This window comes from Amblyraja radiata, chromosome 19 (genome assembly GCF_010909765.2).
Source record: "Amblyraja radiata isolate CabotCenter1 chromosome 19, sAmbRad1.1.pri, whole genome shotgun sequence".
In the NCBI taxonomy this organism is placed as follows: Eukaryota; Metazoa; Chordata; class Chondrichthyes; order Rajiformes; family Rajidae; genus Amblyraja; species Amblyraja radiata.
Window position 1 is genome coordinate 24,019,563 of NC_045974.1, and position 19,400 is coordinate 24,038,962.

Here is a 19,400-nt window from a genome sequence, read left to right on the forward strand (position 1 = left end):
TTAAACCCACCGAACGATGGAAGGAGGTGGCGAAGATGTTTCCACTAGTGGAGGAGTCCAGGTCCAATGGAAATCCATTGTACTAGTGCATCCTGTTGTCAGAGGCAGAGTTCACCTGTGTCTGAAGAAGAGTCCCGATGTGTACAGAATATATTTTAGCGCTCTAGAGAAAGCGTAGGTTAAAAGAAAAAGAGCAAGGGGCTGCAATGAAGTAGTTTGGGAGATCAGGAGTTCAGTGGACACCAAAGAATGGCCTCTTTCTTTGCTGTAAATTACCACTAAACCTTTGAACAGTGTGTGATGTGTGTATATATTTATATAATGGTATGTGGACACACTGATCTGTTCTGTATTCATGCCTACCATATCCTGTTGTGCTGAAGCAAAGCAAGAATTTCATTGTCCTATCTGGGACACATGACAATAAACTCTCTTGAATCTTGAATGTCTTCACCAGGTGTACCTGCAATAAAGGCTATATAGGGGATGGCAAGGTTTGCTATGGAAACATGATGGATCGAATCAAAGACCTGGACACTCAACCCGGTGGTCGGTGGGAGGGCCAAGTAACAACGGCCATGTTGCTTTTTGGTAATTTATTTTTCCTCTTAATGCTCTGCGATTTGAGATTTCAAAACTATCTTCACTTACAAACTTTCCGCCTCGAGATTTGTTCTGGGTCATTTGTTTGGTCGCTTGCATTAGGGTGGCACAGTGGGGCAGCGGTCGAGTTGATGCAAAAGTGGGATAACATGGAACTAGAGAACGGGGTGATCGATGGTCGGTGCGGACTCGGTGGGCCAAAGGGCCTGTTTCCACGCTGTATCTCTAAACTAAACTAAATGACCACCTTTGGCAGCACAGTGGCACATCGGTAGAGTTCCTGCCGAACAGCGCCAGAGACCCGAGTTCAATCCTGACTTTGGGCGCTGTCTGTACGGAGTTTGTACAATTACCCTATGACTGCGTGGGCTTTCTCCAGGGGCTCTGTTTTCCTCCCACATTCCAAAGAATTGCAGGTTTGTTGGCTAATTGGCTTCTGTAAATTGTCCCTGGTGTGTAGCATAAAACTAGTGTACGGATGATCACTGATCGGTGTATCTCAGAACTAAATACAAATTAAACATGATGCTTCTGATTAGGGTAATAGAGTCACACAGCATGGAAACCAGCCCTTCGGCCCAATTTGTCCGTGCTGACCAAGATGCCCATCTAAGTGAAACCCATTTGCCCGTATTTGACCCATATCCTTCTAAGCAGTTCCTATCCATTCTTTTGGAAAATAAGATACCAATAAGATTAGTTTAAGATGGGCTGTGTGATGGACATAGCATAGAGTGGAGGCCTGTGAGGTTAGGTCTGTGGATCCCATCACGACCCATTCCTGTTGTCACATGTCAAAGTACTGTCAACTCACCGATGGGAAGTTCAGGAGGCTCTGGGCCAAATGGGACATGCCAGGCATGCCAACTTGGTGGCATGGTGGGCAGAAGGGCCTCGTTCGCGCTGTACAGCGCTAGGCCGATGTCTAAGTCATTGTGATCGTCGGTCAATAACTCCAGTACCATCACTCCTATGACTGCCAAAATGGTGGAGGGAAAATGAGTTGTACGAAATTCTCTCATCATTAACCAGTTCTTTTTGGACCTGCTCCCAAGTATCCTTAATAGGGGGAAGTGGGATGATGCCGTTTTTGGTGTCAATTTTTAAGCACATTAGACTTTATTACTACCATAAAATGTAAATGTAAAATTTTCAAATGACTCTACAATGAATGTCTAAAGTTTCCTACATTTTGTCTCCTAGAAACTGGTTACTCCAGACCACTGACCACTATAGGACCTTTCACATTATTTCTGCCAACTAACAAGGCCTTTAAAGATGTGGATGTAAGTATCCGGGGCTTTACCTCTCGGAAAATTGGCCCCTCGATTGTAGCTTGGGTGGATTGGAGGAGGTAACGCGTGCATGGACACAGGAGAGAATTGTGGACTCAGCCCAGACCATCACGCAAACCAATCTCCCTTCCATTAACTCCATCCACACTTAGCACTGCCTCGGCAAGACCACCAGCATAATCAAGGACCAGTCACACCACGGTCACCCCCTCTTCTCCCCTCTCCCATCAGGCCAGAGGTGCAGAAGTGTGAAAACGCACACCTCCAGATTCAGGGACAGTTTCTTCCCGGCTGTTATCAAGCAACTGAACCATCCTATCACCAACTAAAGAGCGGTCCTGACCTCCCATCGACCTGATTGGAGACCCTCAGCCTATCTTTAATCGGACTTCACTGCACTTTATCTTGCGTTAAATGTTGTGTTGTATTGTTTAGTTTATTGTCACGTGCACTGAGGTACAGTGAAAAGCACTTTGTTGCATCTTATCCAGTCAGTGAAAAGACTATACATGATTACAATCAAGCCATCCATTGTGCACAGATATAGGATAAGGGGAATAACATTTAGTTCAGGATAAAGAGCAATTAAAGTGCAAGTCCGATTAGAGATAGTTTAAAGGTCTCCAATGGGGTCGATGGGAGGTCAGGACTGCACGCTAGCAGATATGAGGATGGTTCAGTAATCTGATAATAATTGGGAAGAAACTATCCTTGAATCTGGGGGGCTGCGGTTTCACACTTTTGTACCTCTTCCCTTATGGGAGAGTGGAGAAGAGGGAGTGACCGGGGTGAGACTGGTCCTTGATTATCCTGGTGGTCTTGCCGAGGCAGCGTGAAGTGTAGATGGAGTCAATGGAAGGGAGGTTGGTTTGCGCGATGGTCTGGGCAGCGTCCAGAACTCTCCGGTTTCATGCAGTCTTGGATGGAGCTGTTCCCAAAGCATGCTGTGTTGCATCCTAATAAAATTCTACTTTCTACTACGGCGCATCTGTAGAAGTTGATGAGGATTGTGGGGGACATGCCGAACTTCATAAGCCTTCGAAGAAAAGTCAAGAATAGTGCCATAGAACTGCGAAATCCATTTACACAGCATGCAATTGGTTAGACATCTGAAGAAAATGTGGAAAGTAAACTAGCACTAGGGGAAACTAGCACTAGGGGACATAGTTGCAGAATAAGGGGGGGCTCTTTTAAAACTGAGATGAGGAAGAACTTCTTCACCCAGAGGGTGGTTAATTTATGGAATTCACTGCCCCAGGGAGCAGTGGAAGCAGAAACTTTAAATATATACTTTTAAATATATTTAAGACTAAAATAGATGGTTTTTTAGCTGCCAAGGGGATAAGGGGCTACGGGGAGAGGGCAGGGATATGGACCTAGGTATGGTTAGTATAGTAAGACCTGAGTGATCTCCTGGACAAGTGTCGATCGCCTGGATTGGGGTCGGAGAGGAATTTCCCGGATTTTTTTCCCGAATTGGACCTGGGTTTTTATCCGGTTTTTTGCCTCCCCCAGGAGATCACGAGGTTCTTGGGGTGGAGAGGGGTGATAGCGGTATAAAGGGGAGGGTAGTGTCTTGTGTTTTGTGTCTTGTGTCTACTGTTTGTGGGTAAGTGTGTCTGTTTAGTGTTCAGCCATGAGCGAATGGCGGTGCGGGCTCGACGGACCTGGTGGTCTACTCTCGCACCTACTTTCTATGTTTCTATGTAAACTTTGCTTAGAGCGGGTATCTTGCATTTTGTACACAGATGAAAAGCCTCTTGTCGGATAAGGACAGAACGCGGTACCTTGCAAAGCTCCACATCATTGCTGGACAATTGAGCATTGAAGACCTAAATGACATCGATGAATTTTTCACTTTGACTGGAAGATCAGGAGCGACCATACGCAGAGAAAATGTGAGTTTGTGGTGTGACTGAAACACAGAACAGAGACCACGACTTTGCTGCCTTACCCTCCAAGTTGCTCGGACACTTTGTGTCTTGCTCTGATTCAACAACGACAATGGGAAGCGGAGTAAGACTTCATGAAAAGGAGGACATTCTTGTTCAGTTTAGTGTAGAGTTACAATGTGAAATGAGTGGGTTAACATATGATGAGTGTTTGACGGCACTGGGCCTGTACTCGCTGGAGTTTGAAAGGATGAGGAGGGGACCTCATTGAGACTTACCGAATAGTGAAAGGCCTGGATAGAGTGGATGTGGAAAGGATGTTTCCACTCGTAGAAGAGTCAAGTTCAAGAGGTCACAGCCTCAGAATAAATAGAGGTACCTTTAGAAAGGAGATGAGGAGGAATTTCTTTAGCTAGAGGGCGGTGAATTCATTGCCACAGATGGCTGTGGAGGACAAGTCAATGGATATATTTAAGGCGGAGATCGACAGATTCTTGATTAGTATGGGGTGTTTATGGGGAGAAGGCAGGTGGATGGGGTTGAGAGGAAAGATAAATCAGCCATGGTTGAATGGCGGAGTAGACTTGATTGGCCAAATATCCTAATTCTGCCCCTATATGAACTGTGAACAGGCTCTTCAGCCCCATCGAGTCCGCACCGACCAGCAATCCAGGTACACTAGATCTATGGTACACAAAATTGCTGGGGAAACTCAGCGGGTGCAGCAGCATCTATGGAGCGAAGGAAATAGGCGACGTTTCTGGCCGAAACCCTTCTTCGGCCCGAAACGTTGCCTATTTCCTTCGCTCCATAGATGCTGCTGCACCCGTTGAGTTTCCCCAGCAATTTTGTGTACCTTCGATATTCCAGCATCTGCAGTTCCTTTTTGTACACTAGATCTATCCTACACACTGGGGACAATTCACAGAAGCCAATTAAGCTACTAACCTGCACCTATTTGGAATGGCGGAGGAAACCGGAGCACCTGGGGAAAACCCACAGAGTCGCAGGGAGAACGTGCAAACTCCGTACAGACAGCACCTGTAGTCAGGACTGAACAGGGGTCTCTGGAGCTGTGAGGCAGTCACTCTACCGCTGCATCACCGTGCCGCACGCCCTTCTGTTTTCCTCTTATTCAACAATAATGGGAAGTAGAATGAGCATTATTGGAAAGGGAGACACTTTTATTTCCTCGCAAGTTGGACAAGATTGGACTTTGTCTGCCAACTGAGATTATTTTGTGAATGCACTTCCACGGGGAAACAATACGTTTTACAGAAAAGCATGGAGAATAAAATGCTGAAGGCAGGAGAATGCGGTTGAGAGGGAAAGATAGATTGGCTGTCATTGAATGGCAGAGTCCACTTGATGGGCCGATGGCCTATTTCTGCTTTTATGACATGGTCTAATTTGAAATGTTCTCTTAGTCACACAGCCTCACCTGCTAATGTTGGTGCAGTAAGGCAGTGGTAGAACTGCTGCCTCACAGCGCCAAAGACCCGGGTTCAATCCTGAGCTCGGGTGCTGTCTGCGTGGAGTTTGCACGTTCTCCCCGTGACCACGTGGGTTTCACAGATTCCTCAATTTCAATAGATTCGCCACCGTCTGGCTGAAGAGATTCTTCCAATTCCATGATAAAAGTCCTCCTTATTCCCTCTTGGCCCCTCCTTCACCCCATATATCAGGATGTGACAGAACATGCATAGAAAGGATTATTAATGTGGAACGTATGAACATGGCAGTAATAGGCAGCTCCCCAGCACTCTCATTCTCTATGTATCTCAGGTTTATCTGAAGTTGTCCTTTGTGCTTCCCTTCAACAGGATAACCAGCTGAGGCTTCGCATTAACGGAGTCAACAACAAGGCCCGGATCCTGGCTGGGAACATCGTCGCCTCCAATGGTCTGATACACGTGATTGATAAGGTGATGGATGGGGCCCAACCAACAGTCATGAGTAACGAGAAGGTAAAGTGGCGTGTTGGGGTTACGGGTTCAGGTGCTGTGCCAGAAACAGCCCTTGTTTCATGTTGATGACCTTTCATCAGAGCCGGGAACGGTGACAGGGGTACAACAGTAGGCACATTGTCCTCCGGTTAAACCTTGAAGATGCCCCTTGTAATCTTCCCAATGCTCATATTAACCTGGTACCGGTGCATGGACCCTCTGGCCCACAATGTCCGTGTCAGCCAAGTTAAACTAACCTCCTCTGCCTCAAGGTGATCCATATGTCTCCATTCCATGTGGGATAGCCATGTGTTTAGTTTAGTTTAGTTTAGTTTAGAGATACAGCATGGAAACCGGCCCTTCGGCCCACCGAGCCCGCGCCGACTAGTGATCACCCGTACACCAGTTCTATCCTATACGCTAGGGATAGGCGTGTGGAAGGAAACGGAGCACCCAGAGAAAACCCACTCAGTCACAGCGGAATGTGCAAACTGTTCAGATAGCGCCCGTAGTCAGGGTCGAACCTGGGTCTCTGGTGCTGTGAGGCACGACTCTACCGCTGCACCACCGTGCCGCCCACTGCCACGGCTCTGCAACCCAGTATTTGCACAGTTGATTCTCTGAGGTCAGTAAGATTGTTGTGTTTTTTTTCTTCTTGTTTCCTCAGAAAACACTCTACACAATAATTTCAGAAAATGCAAATTGCAAGAGGTTCATGGAACTGCTACAGGTAGGAATCACACATTCTATTTCCAAATTCAAGAATTTCAGCTGGAGATAAGCATGACAAGCTGATTCAAACAATACATATATTGTCTGAAGAAGGGTTTCGGCCTGAAACGTTACCTATTTCCTTCGCTCCATAGATGCTGCTGCACCCGCTGAGTTTCTCCAGCATTTTTGTGTACACCCAATATATATATATATATTCCTGGACTCCGACCATCGGGTCCGGTGACCCGCGCCACTCCACCCCCCTCCAGCAACCTTTCTTTCCCCCACCCCCCATCAGTCTGAAGAAGGGTTTCAGCCCGAAACGTCGCCTATTTCCTTCGCTCCATAGATGCTGCTGCACCCGCTGAGTTTCCCCAGCAATTTTGTGTACCTTATATATATATATATATCTGTTGGCTTTCTTAAAACTTTTCAACCTGAATGTGGGAAGACCGTTGGCCAATTTATAAAGGGCTAAATGAAAGGTGGGAGATCAATAACATGACTCTCTACCTTAAAAGATAGACACGGAATGCTGAAGTTGCTTAGTGGGTCAGACAGCATCTCTGGAGAACATGGATGCGTGACCTTTTGGGTCAGAACCCTTCTTCAGACTGATTGTTGGTAGTATGGGGTGGGGGCAGGAGAAAGGAAAAAGAGAGGAGGGGCAGGACAAAGCGTGGCAGGTGATAGGTGAACACAGGCGGGCGGGGGGGGGGGGGTGATGATGGGCAGATGGTTGGACAAAGGCGTGAGACAGAAGGATTGAGGTTGTGAATTGTGAAGCTGGAGGAAGGAATGTAGATGGGGAAAGGGTGAGGGGAGTTCAGGTGGGGCACATGGGAGGAGGGGAAGGGGGGGGGGGAACTCCTTATCTTGCTTGATCAGGCTAATAAGTTATTAGTAGTTATTATGTAGAGGGTAGACAAAAATGCTGAAGAAACTCAGCGGGTGAGGCAGCATCTATGGAGCGAAGGAAATAGGCAACATTTCGGGCCGAAACCCTTCTTCAGACTCTGAATTATTATGATACCTTCCGACTCAGTTATTATGTTGAATATTTTTTCCTTTGTTTAATTAGTATTCTCTTTTTTCAACCAGAAAAGTAACCTTGACCAGATTCTACATGGCCCTAGACTGCTTACAGTCTTTATCCCAAACAACAAGGCTTGGGATAATGTGGATAAGAGCACAATGGCTTACCTGCTTTCAGCTGAGGTAACTGAATGGTAGTTTCTTATAACTATGCACTTATCCCAGTGTCAACATTGTAGGTAAGGTGGAATTCAGCGAAGTATTTTAATATGACTGCAGTTTTCTCAGAATCAGAAAATTAACTGATTTCAACCTGAATAGAAAATGTTGGTGGAACTCAGCTGGTCGGGCAGCATCTGTGCAGGGGAAGGAACAGATGACATTTCGGGACAACATCATTCAGCTGGGCTGGGCCCCCTAGATGAAAGGTTTTGACCTGAAACATTTCTGAAAAGTCTGTCCATTTCCCTCCACAAGGAAATGTATTCTCATAAGTTCATAGTTCATAAGTTATAGCAGAATTAGGCCATTCAGCCCATCAAGTCTACTCCGCTATTCAATCAAGGCTGAGGTACTCATCAAGTTTGTAGGTACTGTATCTGTACACTGTGGATGGCTCGATTGTAATCATGTATTGTCTTTCCGGTGACTGGTCAGCTCGCAACAAAAGCTTTTCACTGTACCTCAGTACACGTGATGATGAACTAAACTAAACTAAACTAAACTAAACTAAACTAAACTAAACACAACAAATGCTTGCTGCCCCACTGAGTGCATCCAGCACTTTGTCTTCTGCTCCAGATTTCTGCTCCTGCAGTCTCTGTGTCTCCGGTGAGCTGATTGATTTGGAGAAGGATATTGATTGATTGATAGATTTGGCATGAAAACAGGCCCTTCGGCCCGCCAAGTCCATGCCATCCATTGATCTCCCGTTCACACCAGTTCCATGTTATCCCACTGCTCCCTACACACTAGGGGCAATGTACAGAGGCCGATCAACTGACAAACCCGCACGTCTCTTGGATGTGGAAGGAAACCGGAGCACCTGGAGAAAATTCATCCAGCCGCAGGGAGAACGTGTAAACTCAATACACCTGACGTTAGGATCAAACCCGGGTCTCTGGCGCTGTGAGGCAGCAGCTCTACCAGCTGAGCCAATGTGCCACCCTAAAAAATGAAAACAGAAAATATTGGAAATACTCAACAGGTCAGGCAGCATCTGCGGAAAGAGAAACAGAGTTAACGTAACAAGTCTATTTGTGAGATCCTTCATTGGATATGAGTGTTACCACCATTTTCAGTTTTTAGTACAATGTACTAAAGTGGACGGCACAGTGATGCAGCGGTAGAGCTGCTGCCTCACGGTGCCAGACACCCGGGTCCCACCCTGATTGTGCTGCTGGCTGTGCGGAGTTTGCACGTTCTCCCTGTGACCGTGTGGGTTTTCTCCGGGTACTCCAGTTTCCTTCCACATTCCAAAGACGTGCATGTTCATAGGTTAATGGGCCTCTGTAAATTGTTCCTAGGGTGTAGGATAGAACTAGCGTACGGGATTACCATTGGTCAGCGTGGACTCAGTGGACCAAAGGACTCGTTTCCACACTGTATTTCTCAACTAAAATAAAATAAAATAAACTACAGGTGCTACATTATTATGCATTGCTATTTGTCCAAGGATAAAGAGTTTGCAAATTGTTCCTTCTTTATGTACGTACAGTAGCTCGACATAATAACCAACAATCTGTAGCCTCCTTTTGCTCTGGTATTTTATTTAATTCACATGTTTAATCGATAATGTTTTATTGGTAATGTTTAATGTATTATGTGTCATTCCTAACTGTCACTGTATGCCCTATTGTCACTTGAGGGCGGAGCACCAAGGCAAATTCCTTGTATGTGAATACTTGGCCAATAAACCTAAACCTATATTTCTGCTCTGTGAAATGTTGCAGTTTCCTAGATTATTGATTGTCATTCCATTCTTGTTCAGGGCAAGCAGAAGCTTAAAGAACTGATGAGACATCACATCATTCCCAACAATGAGGTTAGTTCTTCTTGACCTGGTCAATAAACATAACAGAAAAATGCTGCAGATTCTGCAAATCTGAAATAAAATAAAATGCTCGGCAGGTCAGGCAGTATCCGTGGAAAGAAGAACAGAGTTTATAATCTGTGATTTGTTCCAGTATTTTTCTGCAAGTACCTTAGATATTAGATTTTAATTTTCATTGCCCCTCAAGTTGGAGTATTGTGAGCAGTTTTTGGCCCCCTTATCTGAGGAAGGATGTGCTGGCATTGGAGAGGGTCCAGAGGAGGTTGACAAGAATGATCCCGGGGATGAAAGGGTTAACGAAAGATGAGTGTTACACGGCACTGGGCCTGTACTCGCTGGAGTTTAGAAGGATGAGGGGGTGGAACCTCATTGAAACTTGATAGTGAAAGACCTGAGTAGGTTGGATGTGGAGAGGATGTTTCCAGTAGTAGGAGAGTCTAGAACAAGAGGGCACAGCCTCAGAATAAAAGGATGTATCTTCAGAAATGAGATGAAGAGGAATTTCTTTATAAAGAGAATGGTGAATCTGTTGAATTAATTGCCACAGATGACAATGGAGGCCAAGTCATTGAGTATTGTTAAGACGGATATTGACAGATACCTGATTGGTAAGGCTGTCAAGGGTTACGGGGAGAAGGCAGGAGAATAGGATGGAGAGGAAAAGATAGATCAGCCATGATTGAATGGTAGAGTAGACTTGATGGGCCGAATGGCTTACTTCTGCTCCTATGACTGATGAACTTATGAAGTGGAAACATATAAAGAGTGAACTTGCTGAAATCATTGTTCGGACTGCAAGATTAAGGGTTGGCTCTGAAAAGGAAGACAATATTGGACATAACTTTAACCTATCACACCAGTTTGTAATAGAGGTTTAAAAAGAGAATATTAACTTCAGTTAGCTTATAAAACCACATTTGCATCCAATTTCATTGGTCTCCTGCCTTAATGTTATTGTTGTCGATCATTGTCCAATAGCCCACCCTGGACTTCCACACTGGACTCCCCACTCTCCACCCTATCTACTTTCCAGCTTCCAACAGTCGAAGAAATAACTAAACACATCACCAAGTCCAAGAACTCCTCCTGCTTGCTTGATCCCATCCCTACTGTCCTGGTTAAATCCTGTCTGCCCTCTATCTCACCCATCATAACGTCCATAATTAACTCCTCCCTATCAACTGCTACTGTCCCTACATCTCTCAAAACAGCTTCTGTCACCCCGATTCTAAAAAAAACAGGTTCTGATCCAAACAATCGAAATAACTACCGCCCCATCTCCAACCTCCCATTCATCACTAAACTTCTGGAAAGGACAGTAGCGACACAACTTCAAGTCCACCTTCAAAACAATAACCTCTATGAACCATTTCAGTCTGGTTTTCGCCACAATCACAGCACTTGGTAAAAATTACAAATGATCTCCTTCTCGCAGCTGACAACGGCCACTTATCCATCCTGATCCTCCTCGACCTCACAGCAGCCTTTGACACCATCTCCCACCCAATTCTTCTGGAACATCTATCTGCCACTGGCATCAACAACAATGCACTACTTTGGTTCAGGTCCTATCTACACGACAGAAAACAGTTCATCCAGGGAAATAAAGTCACATCCACAACTGCCACAGTCACCCATGGTGTTCCTCAGGGATCGGTGCTGGGGCCACTGCTTTTTATCATCTATATTCAACATCTTAGCAATATTCTCCGTCATTTTGGAATCAATTTTCACTGCTACGCCGATGATACACAACTTTACCTCTCCACAAAACCAAACACCTCCCTTCCCCCAACTGCCCTCACCACCTGTCTTCAAGCTATCAGCAACTGGATGTCACTCAACCTTCTAAAACTCAATGGAAATAAAACAGAAATCATGCTAATTGGCTCAAAGTCCACACTTTCCAAAACCCACCCGTTCACCATTTCAGTTGATGGCTCACCCATACCCACCTCCTCCCATGTCAAAAGTCTCGGCGTCATTCTGGACAGTACACTTTCCTTTGGCCCCCACATCAGCAACATCACACGCTCTGCATACTTTCATCTCCGCAACATCTCCAGACTCCGCCCCTCCCTCTCCAAAGACAATACAAAAGTCCTCATCCACGCTCTGGTCACATCCCGCATCGATTACTGCAACGCCCTCCTCACTTGCACCTCCAATAAACTTCTTCATCGCATCCAATGCATTCAGAACTCTGCAGCCCGGATCATCACCCGCACCAGATCATCGGACCACATCACACCCATCCTCACTCAGCTCCACTGGCTCCCTGTGCACCACCGGATTAACTACAAGATTTTACTGCTGACCTTCAAAGCCCTACACCACCTTGCTCCCCAATACCTCTCTGACCTGCTGCTACCATACACTCCTTCCTGGTCACTTCATTCCTCCTCAGCTGCAATTTTAACTGTCCCCACATTTAGACTCAGCACCATGGGTGCCAGAGCCTTCAGCTGCTCTGCCCCACGTCTCTGGAACACTCTCCCACCTCCCATCCGTCACCTGGACACTATCGATCAATTCAAATCACAACTCAAAACACACCTGTTTAGATTAGCATACCCGACATAACTTCCACCATGTTCACCCTGATTTTAATGACTTAAAATGTTTTGTGTATTTTTTGTTTTTTTTGTTTTTTGTTTTTAATCAACTTGATTTTAATATTGATAAATGTATTGTGATTTTATGTCCTGTAAGGTGTCCTTGGGTGTCCAGAAAGGCGCCAGCAAATAAAATGCATTATTATTATTATTATTATTATTGTTCTTGAAACATAGACCATTGCCTATTGTGTAAAATGATTGAGTCCCATTGGGAGAATCCAGTTGAGAGGAAGACTTAAATTGGAGACTAACAAAATGCTTGTGGGATTGAGATCGAGCAGAGCAGTTCAGCAAACCAGTCGCCCAGGCAAGAGAACAAGAGACAAGACACACCAAATGCAGTTTAAGGGCGGCATAGTGACGCAGGGGTAGAGTTGCTGCCTTACAGCGCCAGAGGCCTGGGTTCGATCCTAACCATGGGTGCTGTCTGTATGGAGTTTGTACGTTCTCCCTGTGACCACATGGGTTTTCTCCAGGTGCTCCGTTCCCACATTCCAAAGATGTACAGATTTGTAGGTTAATTGGTTTCGGTAAAATTGTAAATTGTTCCTTGTGTGAAGGATAGTGTTATTGCACGGGGATCGCTGGTAGGCGAAGACTCAGGGAGTCAAAGGGCCTGTTTCCCCGTTGTATCTCTAAAGTCTAAATTAATGTCAGTACATTAAAATATTGGAAGCCTTTGCGGATAAGTCCTCACACTGCTTTTTCTTCTCGTAAATCAGCTGGGAGTTTCAAGTCTTCTCGTTTCGTATAAAATTCTGACCTTAGCAAATCAACTTGTGGGACTGAATGTGAGCAGAAATGTAAGTAGATCTTTTACTCAGTAGCAACTCTGACCATATATTAAAATGTCCGTATTATCTTATAACCTTCTTCTCCCCTTGTATGGTTTTGAAGAAATATATAAGGCACTTCTTTATATCTAACCATTTTGGCACCAGCTTTATTCTAACACTGCACAGTAGCGCAGTGGTGGAGTTGCAGCGTTACAGCACCAGAGGCCCGGGTTTGATTCTGACTACGGTTGCTGTCTGTATGGAGTTTGCATGTTCCCCCCATGACCGCATGGGTTTTCCCAGGTGCTCTGGTTTTCCGGGCACTCTGGTAGGTTAATTGCCTTCGGTAAAAATTGTAAATTGTCCCTAGCGTGTAGGGTAGTGCTAGTGTACCGGGTGATCGCTGGTCGGCGCGGACTCGGTGGGTCGAAGGGCCTGTTTCCGCACCGTATCGCTAAACTAAATCACACTAGTGTCAATTGGTGGTTGATGGTCGGCATGGACTCAATGAGCCAAATCCTTGCTGTATCTGTCTCTGAAAAGTCCTCTTGGAAAATAAATCTGCAAACCTCCTCCCGAATCAAACCAAATACAGCAACCCAGCTCCAAAACGGCCTGGTTGGCTCCCCTGCTAAAGAGTCAATTAAGGATGTAGTCATCTTAGTCATGGAAACAAGCCTTTGGCCCAACTTGCCCACACCTTTTACACTAGTCTCACCTGCCTGCATTTGCCCCATATCTCTCTCAACCTGTCTAAATGTATCTTGAATGCTGCGATGGTACCTGCCTCAATTACCTCCTCAGGCAGCTCGTACCATACACCCACCACCTTTTGCGTGAAATAGTTCCCTCAGGTTCCAAATAATCTACCCCCCCCCCACACCCTATGTTCTCTAGCTCTCCATTCCCCTACCCTAGGCAAGTGCATTTACCCGATCTATTTCTCTCAAGATCTTGAACACATATACAATAACCTCTTCCCCACACCCCACGAACAAAGAGATAAAAATGTACTTGTGGCTGTAGCTGGGATAACACGATGTCTGTGGACCATAATGCGTGATCTGAGTTCCATAGTGTAACAATGTATTTGGCATCCCTTGGACACTTGCCATCCATTGTCTCTCTACAGGGGCGGATTTTGCTGGGTGACCAGAGTGCGGCTGTTGAAGAAGGAGACATCTATGGCAAGAATGGCAGGATCGTCATTTTAACTGGAATTCTGATTCCTCCATCCATCATGCCCATCATTCCCCAACGATGCGATGAAACGACGCACAGAATTACCCCGGTAATGTAACGTTGGCAGAAATGACGGCCGATTACTTACTGTCTGGAGGACGTTCTGGAAGGTTCTGAAGGGCGGCACGGTAGGGCAGCTGGAAGCAGAGTTGCTGCTTCACAGCGCCAGAGACCTGGGGTTCAATCCTGACCATGGGTGCAGTCTGTATGGAGTTTGTATGTTCTCCCTGTGACCGCGTGGGTTTCCTCCGGGCGCTCCGGTTTCCTCCCACACTCCAAAGACGTACAGGTTTGTAGGTTAGTTGGCTTCAGTGAAATTGTACATTGTCCCGAGTGTGTGTAGGATAGGTGTGTTTGGCACTGACTCAGTGGGCCAAAGGGCCTGTTTCCGTGCTGTATCTCTAAACTAAACTAAACTATTAAGAAAGGAGTCCCGACCCGACGGGCTATTACCTGCAGGGAGGGGAGCTTGGAAGCCGCCGAGCACGGCCCTGAAGGCAAGAGTATGGAAGAGGAGGGTGCCAGATGATGACGGACGCGAGGAGAGGGCCGGTAGGAGAGTGAGAGGGGTATTGGCTCCAGCGCCTTCAAGGTTCGACTGCAGGAGGTGCCCCTGAGACACAGAGGCGAGGAGAGGGACCTCGGTTGGCGGGCCGAGCCAGTTGAGGGCAACTGAGGAGGCCCTGCAGCAGCGTAGGGCTTACCTGGGGCACTCCAGTACATCCAGTATGTGGACTGGACTTTAGACTTTGGGCTTCTTCTTTATCTTTTGTAAATTGTGCCAAAATATGGAGTGGGCCAGGCCCTTAAAGGACGTTCTTTTAGGAAGGAGATGAGAAGGAATTTCTTTAGTCAGAGGTGGAAATTCTTTGCCAAAGAAGGAGGCAGTGGAGGCCAAGTCAATGAATATATTTATGGCAGAGATAGATAGATTCTTGATTAGTACGGGTGCCAGGGGTTATGGGGAGAAGGCAGGAGAATGGGGTTAGGAGGAAGAGATAGATCAACCATGATTGAACGGCGGAGTAGACTCGATGGGCCGAATGGCCTAATTGTGCTCCTATCACATGATCTTATGTATCACAGTCATGAGGGCCAATGAGTTGATGCTTTGCCAGTTTGTATGCTGCTTGATGAAGATGAAGGTGTGTGTAAAATGGATGTGGAGAGGATGTTTGCAGTGGTGGGAGAGTTTGGGACCAGAGGGCACAGTCTCAGAATAAAAGGACCTGGCTTGAGAAAGGAGATGAGGAGGAATATCTTTAGCCAGACAGTGATGTATCTGTGGAATTCATTGCCACTGACGGTGATGGAGGCCAAATCATTGGGTATTTTTAAAGCAGGGATTGATAGGTTCTTGATTAGTGTGGGTGTCAAAGGTTATTGGGAGAAGGTAGGAGAATCGGGTTGAGAGGGAAAGATAGATCAGCCATGATCAAATGCGGAGCAGACTCGATGGGTCAAATGGCCTAATTCTGCTTCTATGTCTTATGATGCTATGATGTTGAATAGATCCTTGGTTTATTCCAACTTGGGCCACCTGGTAGCAGAGTGGGCCACGAATATGGAACGTATTGTGCTGTTGATCATCAGCCTGATGGTTTTCTCCAGGACCCCTTCTTGTCTTTGGAATTGGTATTGGTTTATCAATGTCCAGTGCATTGACACACAGTGAAAAACTTAGTTTTACCTCCTACCCAAACAAATCATGCTGTCCATGGGTATAATTAAGCCATACAAGGTGCAAAGACGCAAAGAGAAATATACCGAGTATGCATAATATAGTGTTGTAGTAACAGAGAAAGTGCAGATTTAAAATCTGCAGGAGCCACAACAAGGTAAATTGGGAGATTGGGAAGATACCCTTATTTTATGAAAGGTGCATTTCATAGTTTAATTAAAGCAGGGATTAAGCTTTTAACCTTTTATATCTTTAACCTGACAGGAAAGGGGAGAAGAGGGAATGACCAGGATATGAGTCCTCTTCATTGTCTTGGCTATTTCCCTAAGGCAGCGTGAAGTAACGTGGATGTATGAACTCCCATTGGGCCGTGTTAGAAAATGGGTCTGGGAACTATCCAGTATTTATCCTTTAAAATAACTAAAACCATCCCCTCACATCTTAAGACACAAAGTGCTGGAGTAACTCATCGGGTCGAGCAGCATCCCTGGAGAACATGGATAGGTGACGTTTCGGGTCAGGAACCTTCAAGAGTCGCCTATTCATATTCTGCAGAGTTGCTGCCTGACCCGCCGAGTTACTCCAGCACTTTGTGCTTTTCTTATAAACCAGCATTTGCAGTTCTTTGCGTCGACATCTCCACACGTTTTCTTGGGGCTTGATGTGTATAAAGTGACTGCAATGGTTTCTTCATTTCAACATGGACTATACTTCAAGAATATTTTGTTGGCTTTGAAATACTTCAGGACTTTGGTGAAATGCAATTCATTTTTTCTATATGGTGATGAACTTGCCATGAAGTGATAAGTGCCCAGAACCTCTTGCCTAAGTGGCAGGTCTACCTGTGATTTGTAGATGGTTCTACCTTTATTGAACAACTTACAAAGGATGCCAACAATAATGTTTGATAAAAGCATACGGATAATTAATTTGTTTACAACTTAAAAGTTATTACTTTTTCATCCATTCAGGGCTCATGCGTACGTTGTTCTCAGCTTCACAGCAGTACCTGTCAACCCGGATCTACCCCAATGGTAAATGAGCACTTTTATCATTTATATTTTGTATTTACTCTCAATTAGTAAAATCCTCGAGTAACTCAGCGGGTCGGGCAACATCCCTGGGGAAAAGGAATAGGTGACATTTCGGGTCGAGACCCTTTATCAGTATGAAGGAGGGTCTCGACCCGAAACACCACCCATTCCTTTTCTCCAGGGATGTTGCCTGACCCGCTGAGTTCCTCCAGCCTTTTGTGTCTGTCTTCGGTTTAAATCAGCATCTGCAGTTCCTCCTTACATATTTAGTAAAGTCCTCACTGGGATGAGCTCATTCTGTTCATCAACCTAAACTCCTGTTTGTTCAAAATGGAGAGTGTGTTTAAATCTTGCAACACATTGCCATCTAATTAGGAAATTAAAGGCATATAGGCCCCTGTTCTGCTATAGGAAGCTCTGTTTGTATCTGTTGAAATCCTAACAAAACTCCTTACAGTCTTTATCTCCCTCTCTCCCCTCCTTCCCCTCCCCCCACCTTTTTTTTTTCTTTTCAAAAACTTTATTCGACACAAACATACGATATAACACATCAAATCATAAACAAAAATGACACTATATCAAGTATAATTATAATACAACAGTGCATTCATTGTTTACAATACTCTCAACCCCACGCGGTGACCAGCGCCCACGGAAGGCTTCCAGAGTCCCCGTGGACACCGCGTGTTCCCTCCCCCCTCTCCCTCTCTCTCTCTCTCTCTCTCTCTCCCTCACTCTCTATTACCCTCTCCCTCTCTATTACCCTCCCTCTCTCCCCCTCTCTCTCTTTCTCTCTCCGTCTCCCTCCCTCTCTCTCCCTCTCACCCTCCCCCTCCCCCCCATTCCTGACACATGTCAATTCTAACTCATGAGAATGGATATTTCATGTTAACCGTTGTTGCAAGGCTATAATATGATGAAAGGCCTAGTTATAGAGTGGATGTGGAAAGGATTTTCCAATAATGGGGTGAGACTAGAACCAGAGATCACAACTTCAGAATAAAGCAACATACCTTTAGAAAGGAGATGAGGAGGAATTTATTTAGCCAGAGAGCAGTGAATCTGAGCACCCGGAGAAAACCCATGCGGTCACAGGGCGAACGTACAAACTCCGTACAGACAGCGCCCACAGTCAGGATCGAACCTAGGTCTCTGGCGATGTGAGGCAACAGCTTTCCCGCTGCGCCACTGTGCTTAGGGCTTTTTTAGAACCTTGCTTTAAGTACATCCTTCATGTATCAAATGAGGTGAATTAGGGTCAAAGATAGACACAACCGTGCTGGAGTAACTCAACGGGTCAGGCAGCATCTCTGGAGAAAAAGGACAGGTGACGTTTCGTGTCGAATCTTTGTTTGTTGCCTTCCTGTGCAATGCGAGGACAAATAAAGGATTTTTTATGACCGCTCTTTTCTCCAGATTACTTTTGCACAAGGATGCCTGTACAGGACCTATGTAATGGGACTGGAACTACCAACTCAAGGTTGTAGCAAAAACTGCTATGAAGTGGTCACGGTGAGTAAACAAACCCCAGAGTTTTTGCTTCTAGCTCTAGCTTCAAAGTCCAGTGGCAGGATTTGATTTACCTTTGAGTATTAGTCCCAATATATGGATAACTAGTTCATCACAAGATTAATTACTTGGAGGTAGAATTGCCCAATTCTTAAAGCAGCTACTAGTACAGTGGGCACAAGAAATGTTGAACTAGCAGTGATGGTCTTGAGAGGAGAGATCTTTGTTTATTCTCGTTTCGTTAGTTTAGTTCAGTTTAGTTCAGTTCAGCTCAGTTTATTATCGTCACATGTACTGCAGTACAGTGAAAAGCTTTTTGCTGCGTGCTAACCAGTCAGCGGAAAGACAATACATGATTACAATCCAACCATTCACAGTCATGTTGCTGTAGGAGCAGAGAGTCAGTGAAAAGACAATAAGGGGTATAATGTTTAGTGCAAAATAAAGTCCGATTAATGATCAAAGGTCTCCAATGAGGTAGATGGGAGGTCAGGCCCGCTCTCTAGTTGGTGAGAGGACGGTTCAGTTGCATCTTAACAGCTAGGAAGAAACTGTTCCTGCATCTGGAGATGTGCGTTTTCACACTTTTGTACCTCTTATCTGATGGGAGAGGGGACAATAGACAATAGACAATAGGTTCAGGAGTAGGCCATTAGGCCCTTCGAGCCAGCATCGCCATTCAATGTGATCATGGCTGATCATCCCCAATCAGTACCCCGTTCCTGCCTTCTCCCCATATCCCCCGACTCCGCTATCTTTAAGAGCCCTATCTAACTCTCGCTTGAAAGTATCCAGAGACTGGCCTCCACCGCCCTCTGAGGCAGAGAATTCCACAGGCTCACAACCCTCTGTGAGAAAAAGTGTTTCCTCGTCTCCGTTCTAAAGGGCTTACCCCTTATTCTTAAACTGTGGCCCCTGGTTCTGGACTCCCCCAACATCGGGAACATGTTTCCTGCCTCTAGCATGTCCAAACTCTTAATAATCTTATATGTTTCAATAAGA

General features: G+C 45.6%; 1 protein-coding gene across 1 annotated transcript in view; it reads left to right on the forward strand.

Annotated features, from left to right (window-relative positions):
• Positions 1-19,400, forward strand: part of stab2 (stabilin 2) — a 109,877-nt gene that overhangs the window by 21,427 nt on the left and 69,050 nt on the right. The window contains exons 10-20 of the mRNA XM_033038046.1: positions 458-591; positions 1,807-1,889; positions 3,647-3,796; positions 5,614-5,757; positions 6,404-6,466; positions 7,552-7,668; positions 9,476-9,529; positions 12,879-12,959; positions 14,065-14,223; positions 16,827-16,889; positions 18,306-18,401. Coding sequence (XP_032893937.1) covers positions 458-591; positions 1,807-1,889; positions 3,647-3,796; positions 5,614-5,757; positions 6,404-6,466; positions 7,552-7,668; positions 9,476-9,529; positions 12,879-12,959; positions 14,065-14,223; positions 16,827-16,889; positions 18,306-18,401 — 1,144 coding nt within the window. The remainder of the gene's footprint in view (positions 1-457; positions 592-1,806; positions 1,890-3,646; positions 3,797-5,613; positions 5,758-6,403; positions 6,467-7,551; positions 7,669-9,475; positions 9,530-12,878; positions 12,960-14,064; positions 14,224-16,826; positions 16,890-18,305; positions 18,402-19,400) is intronic.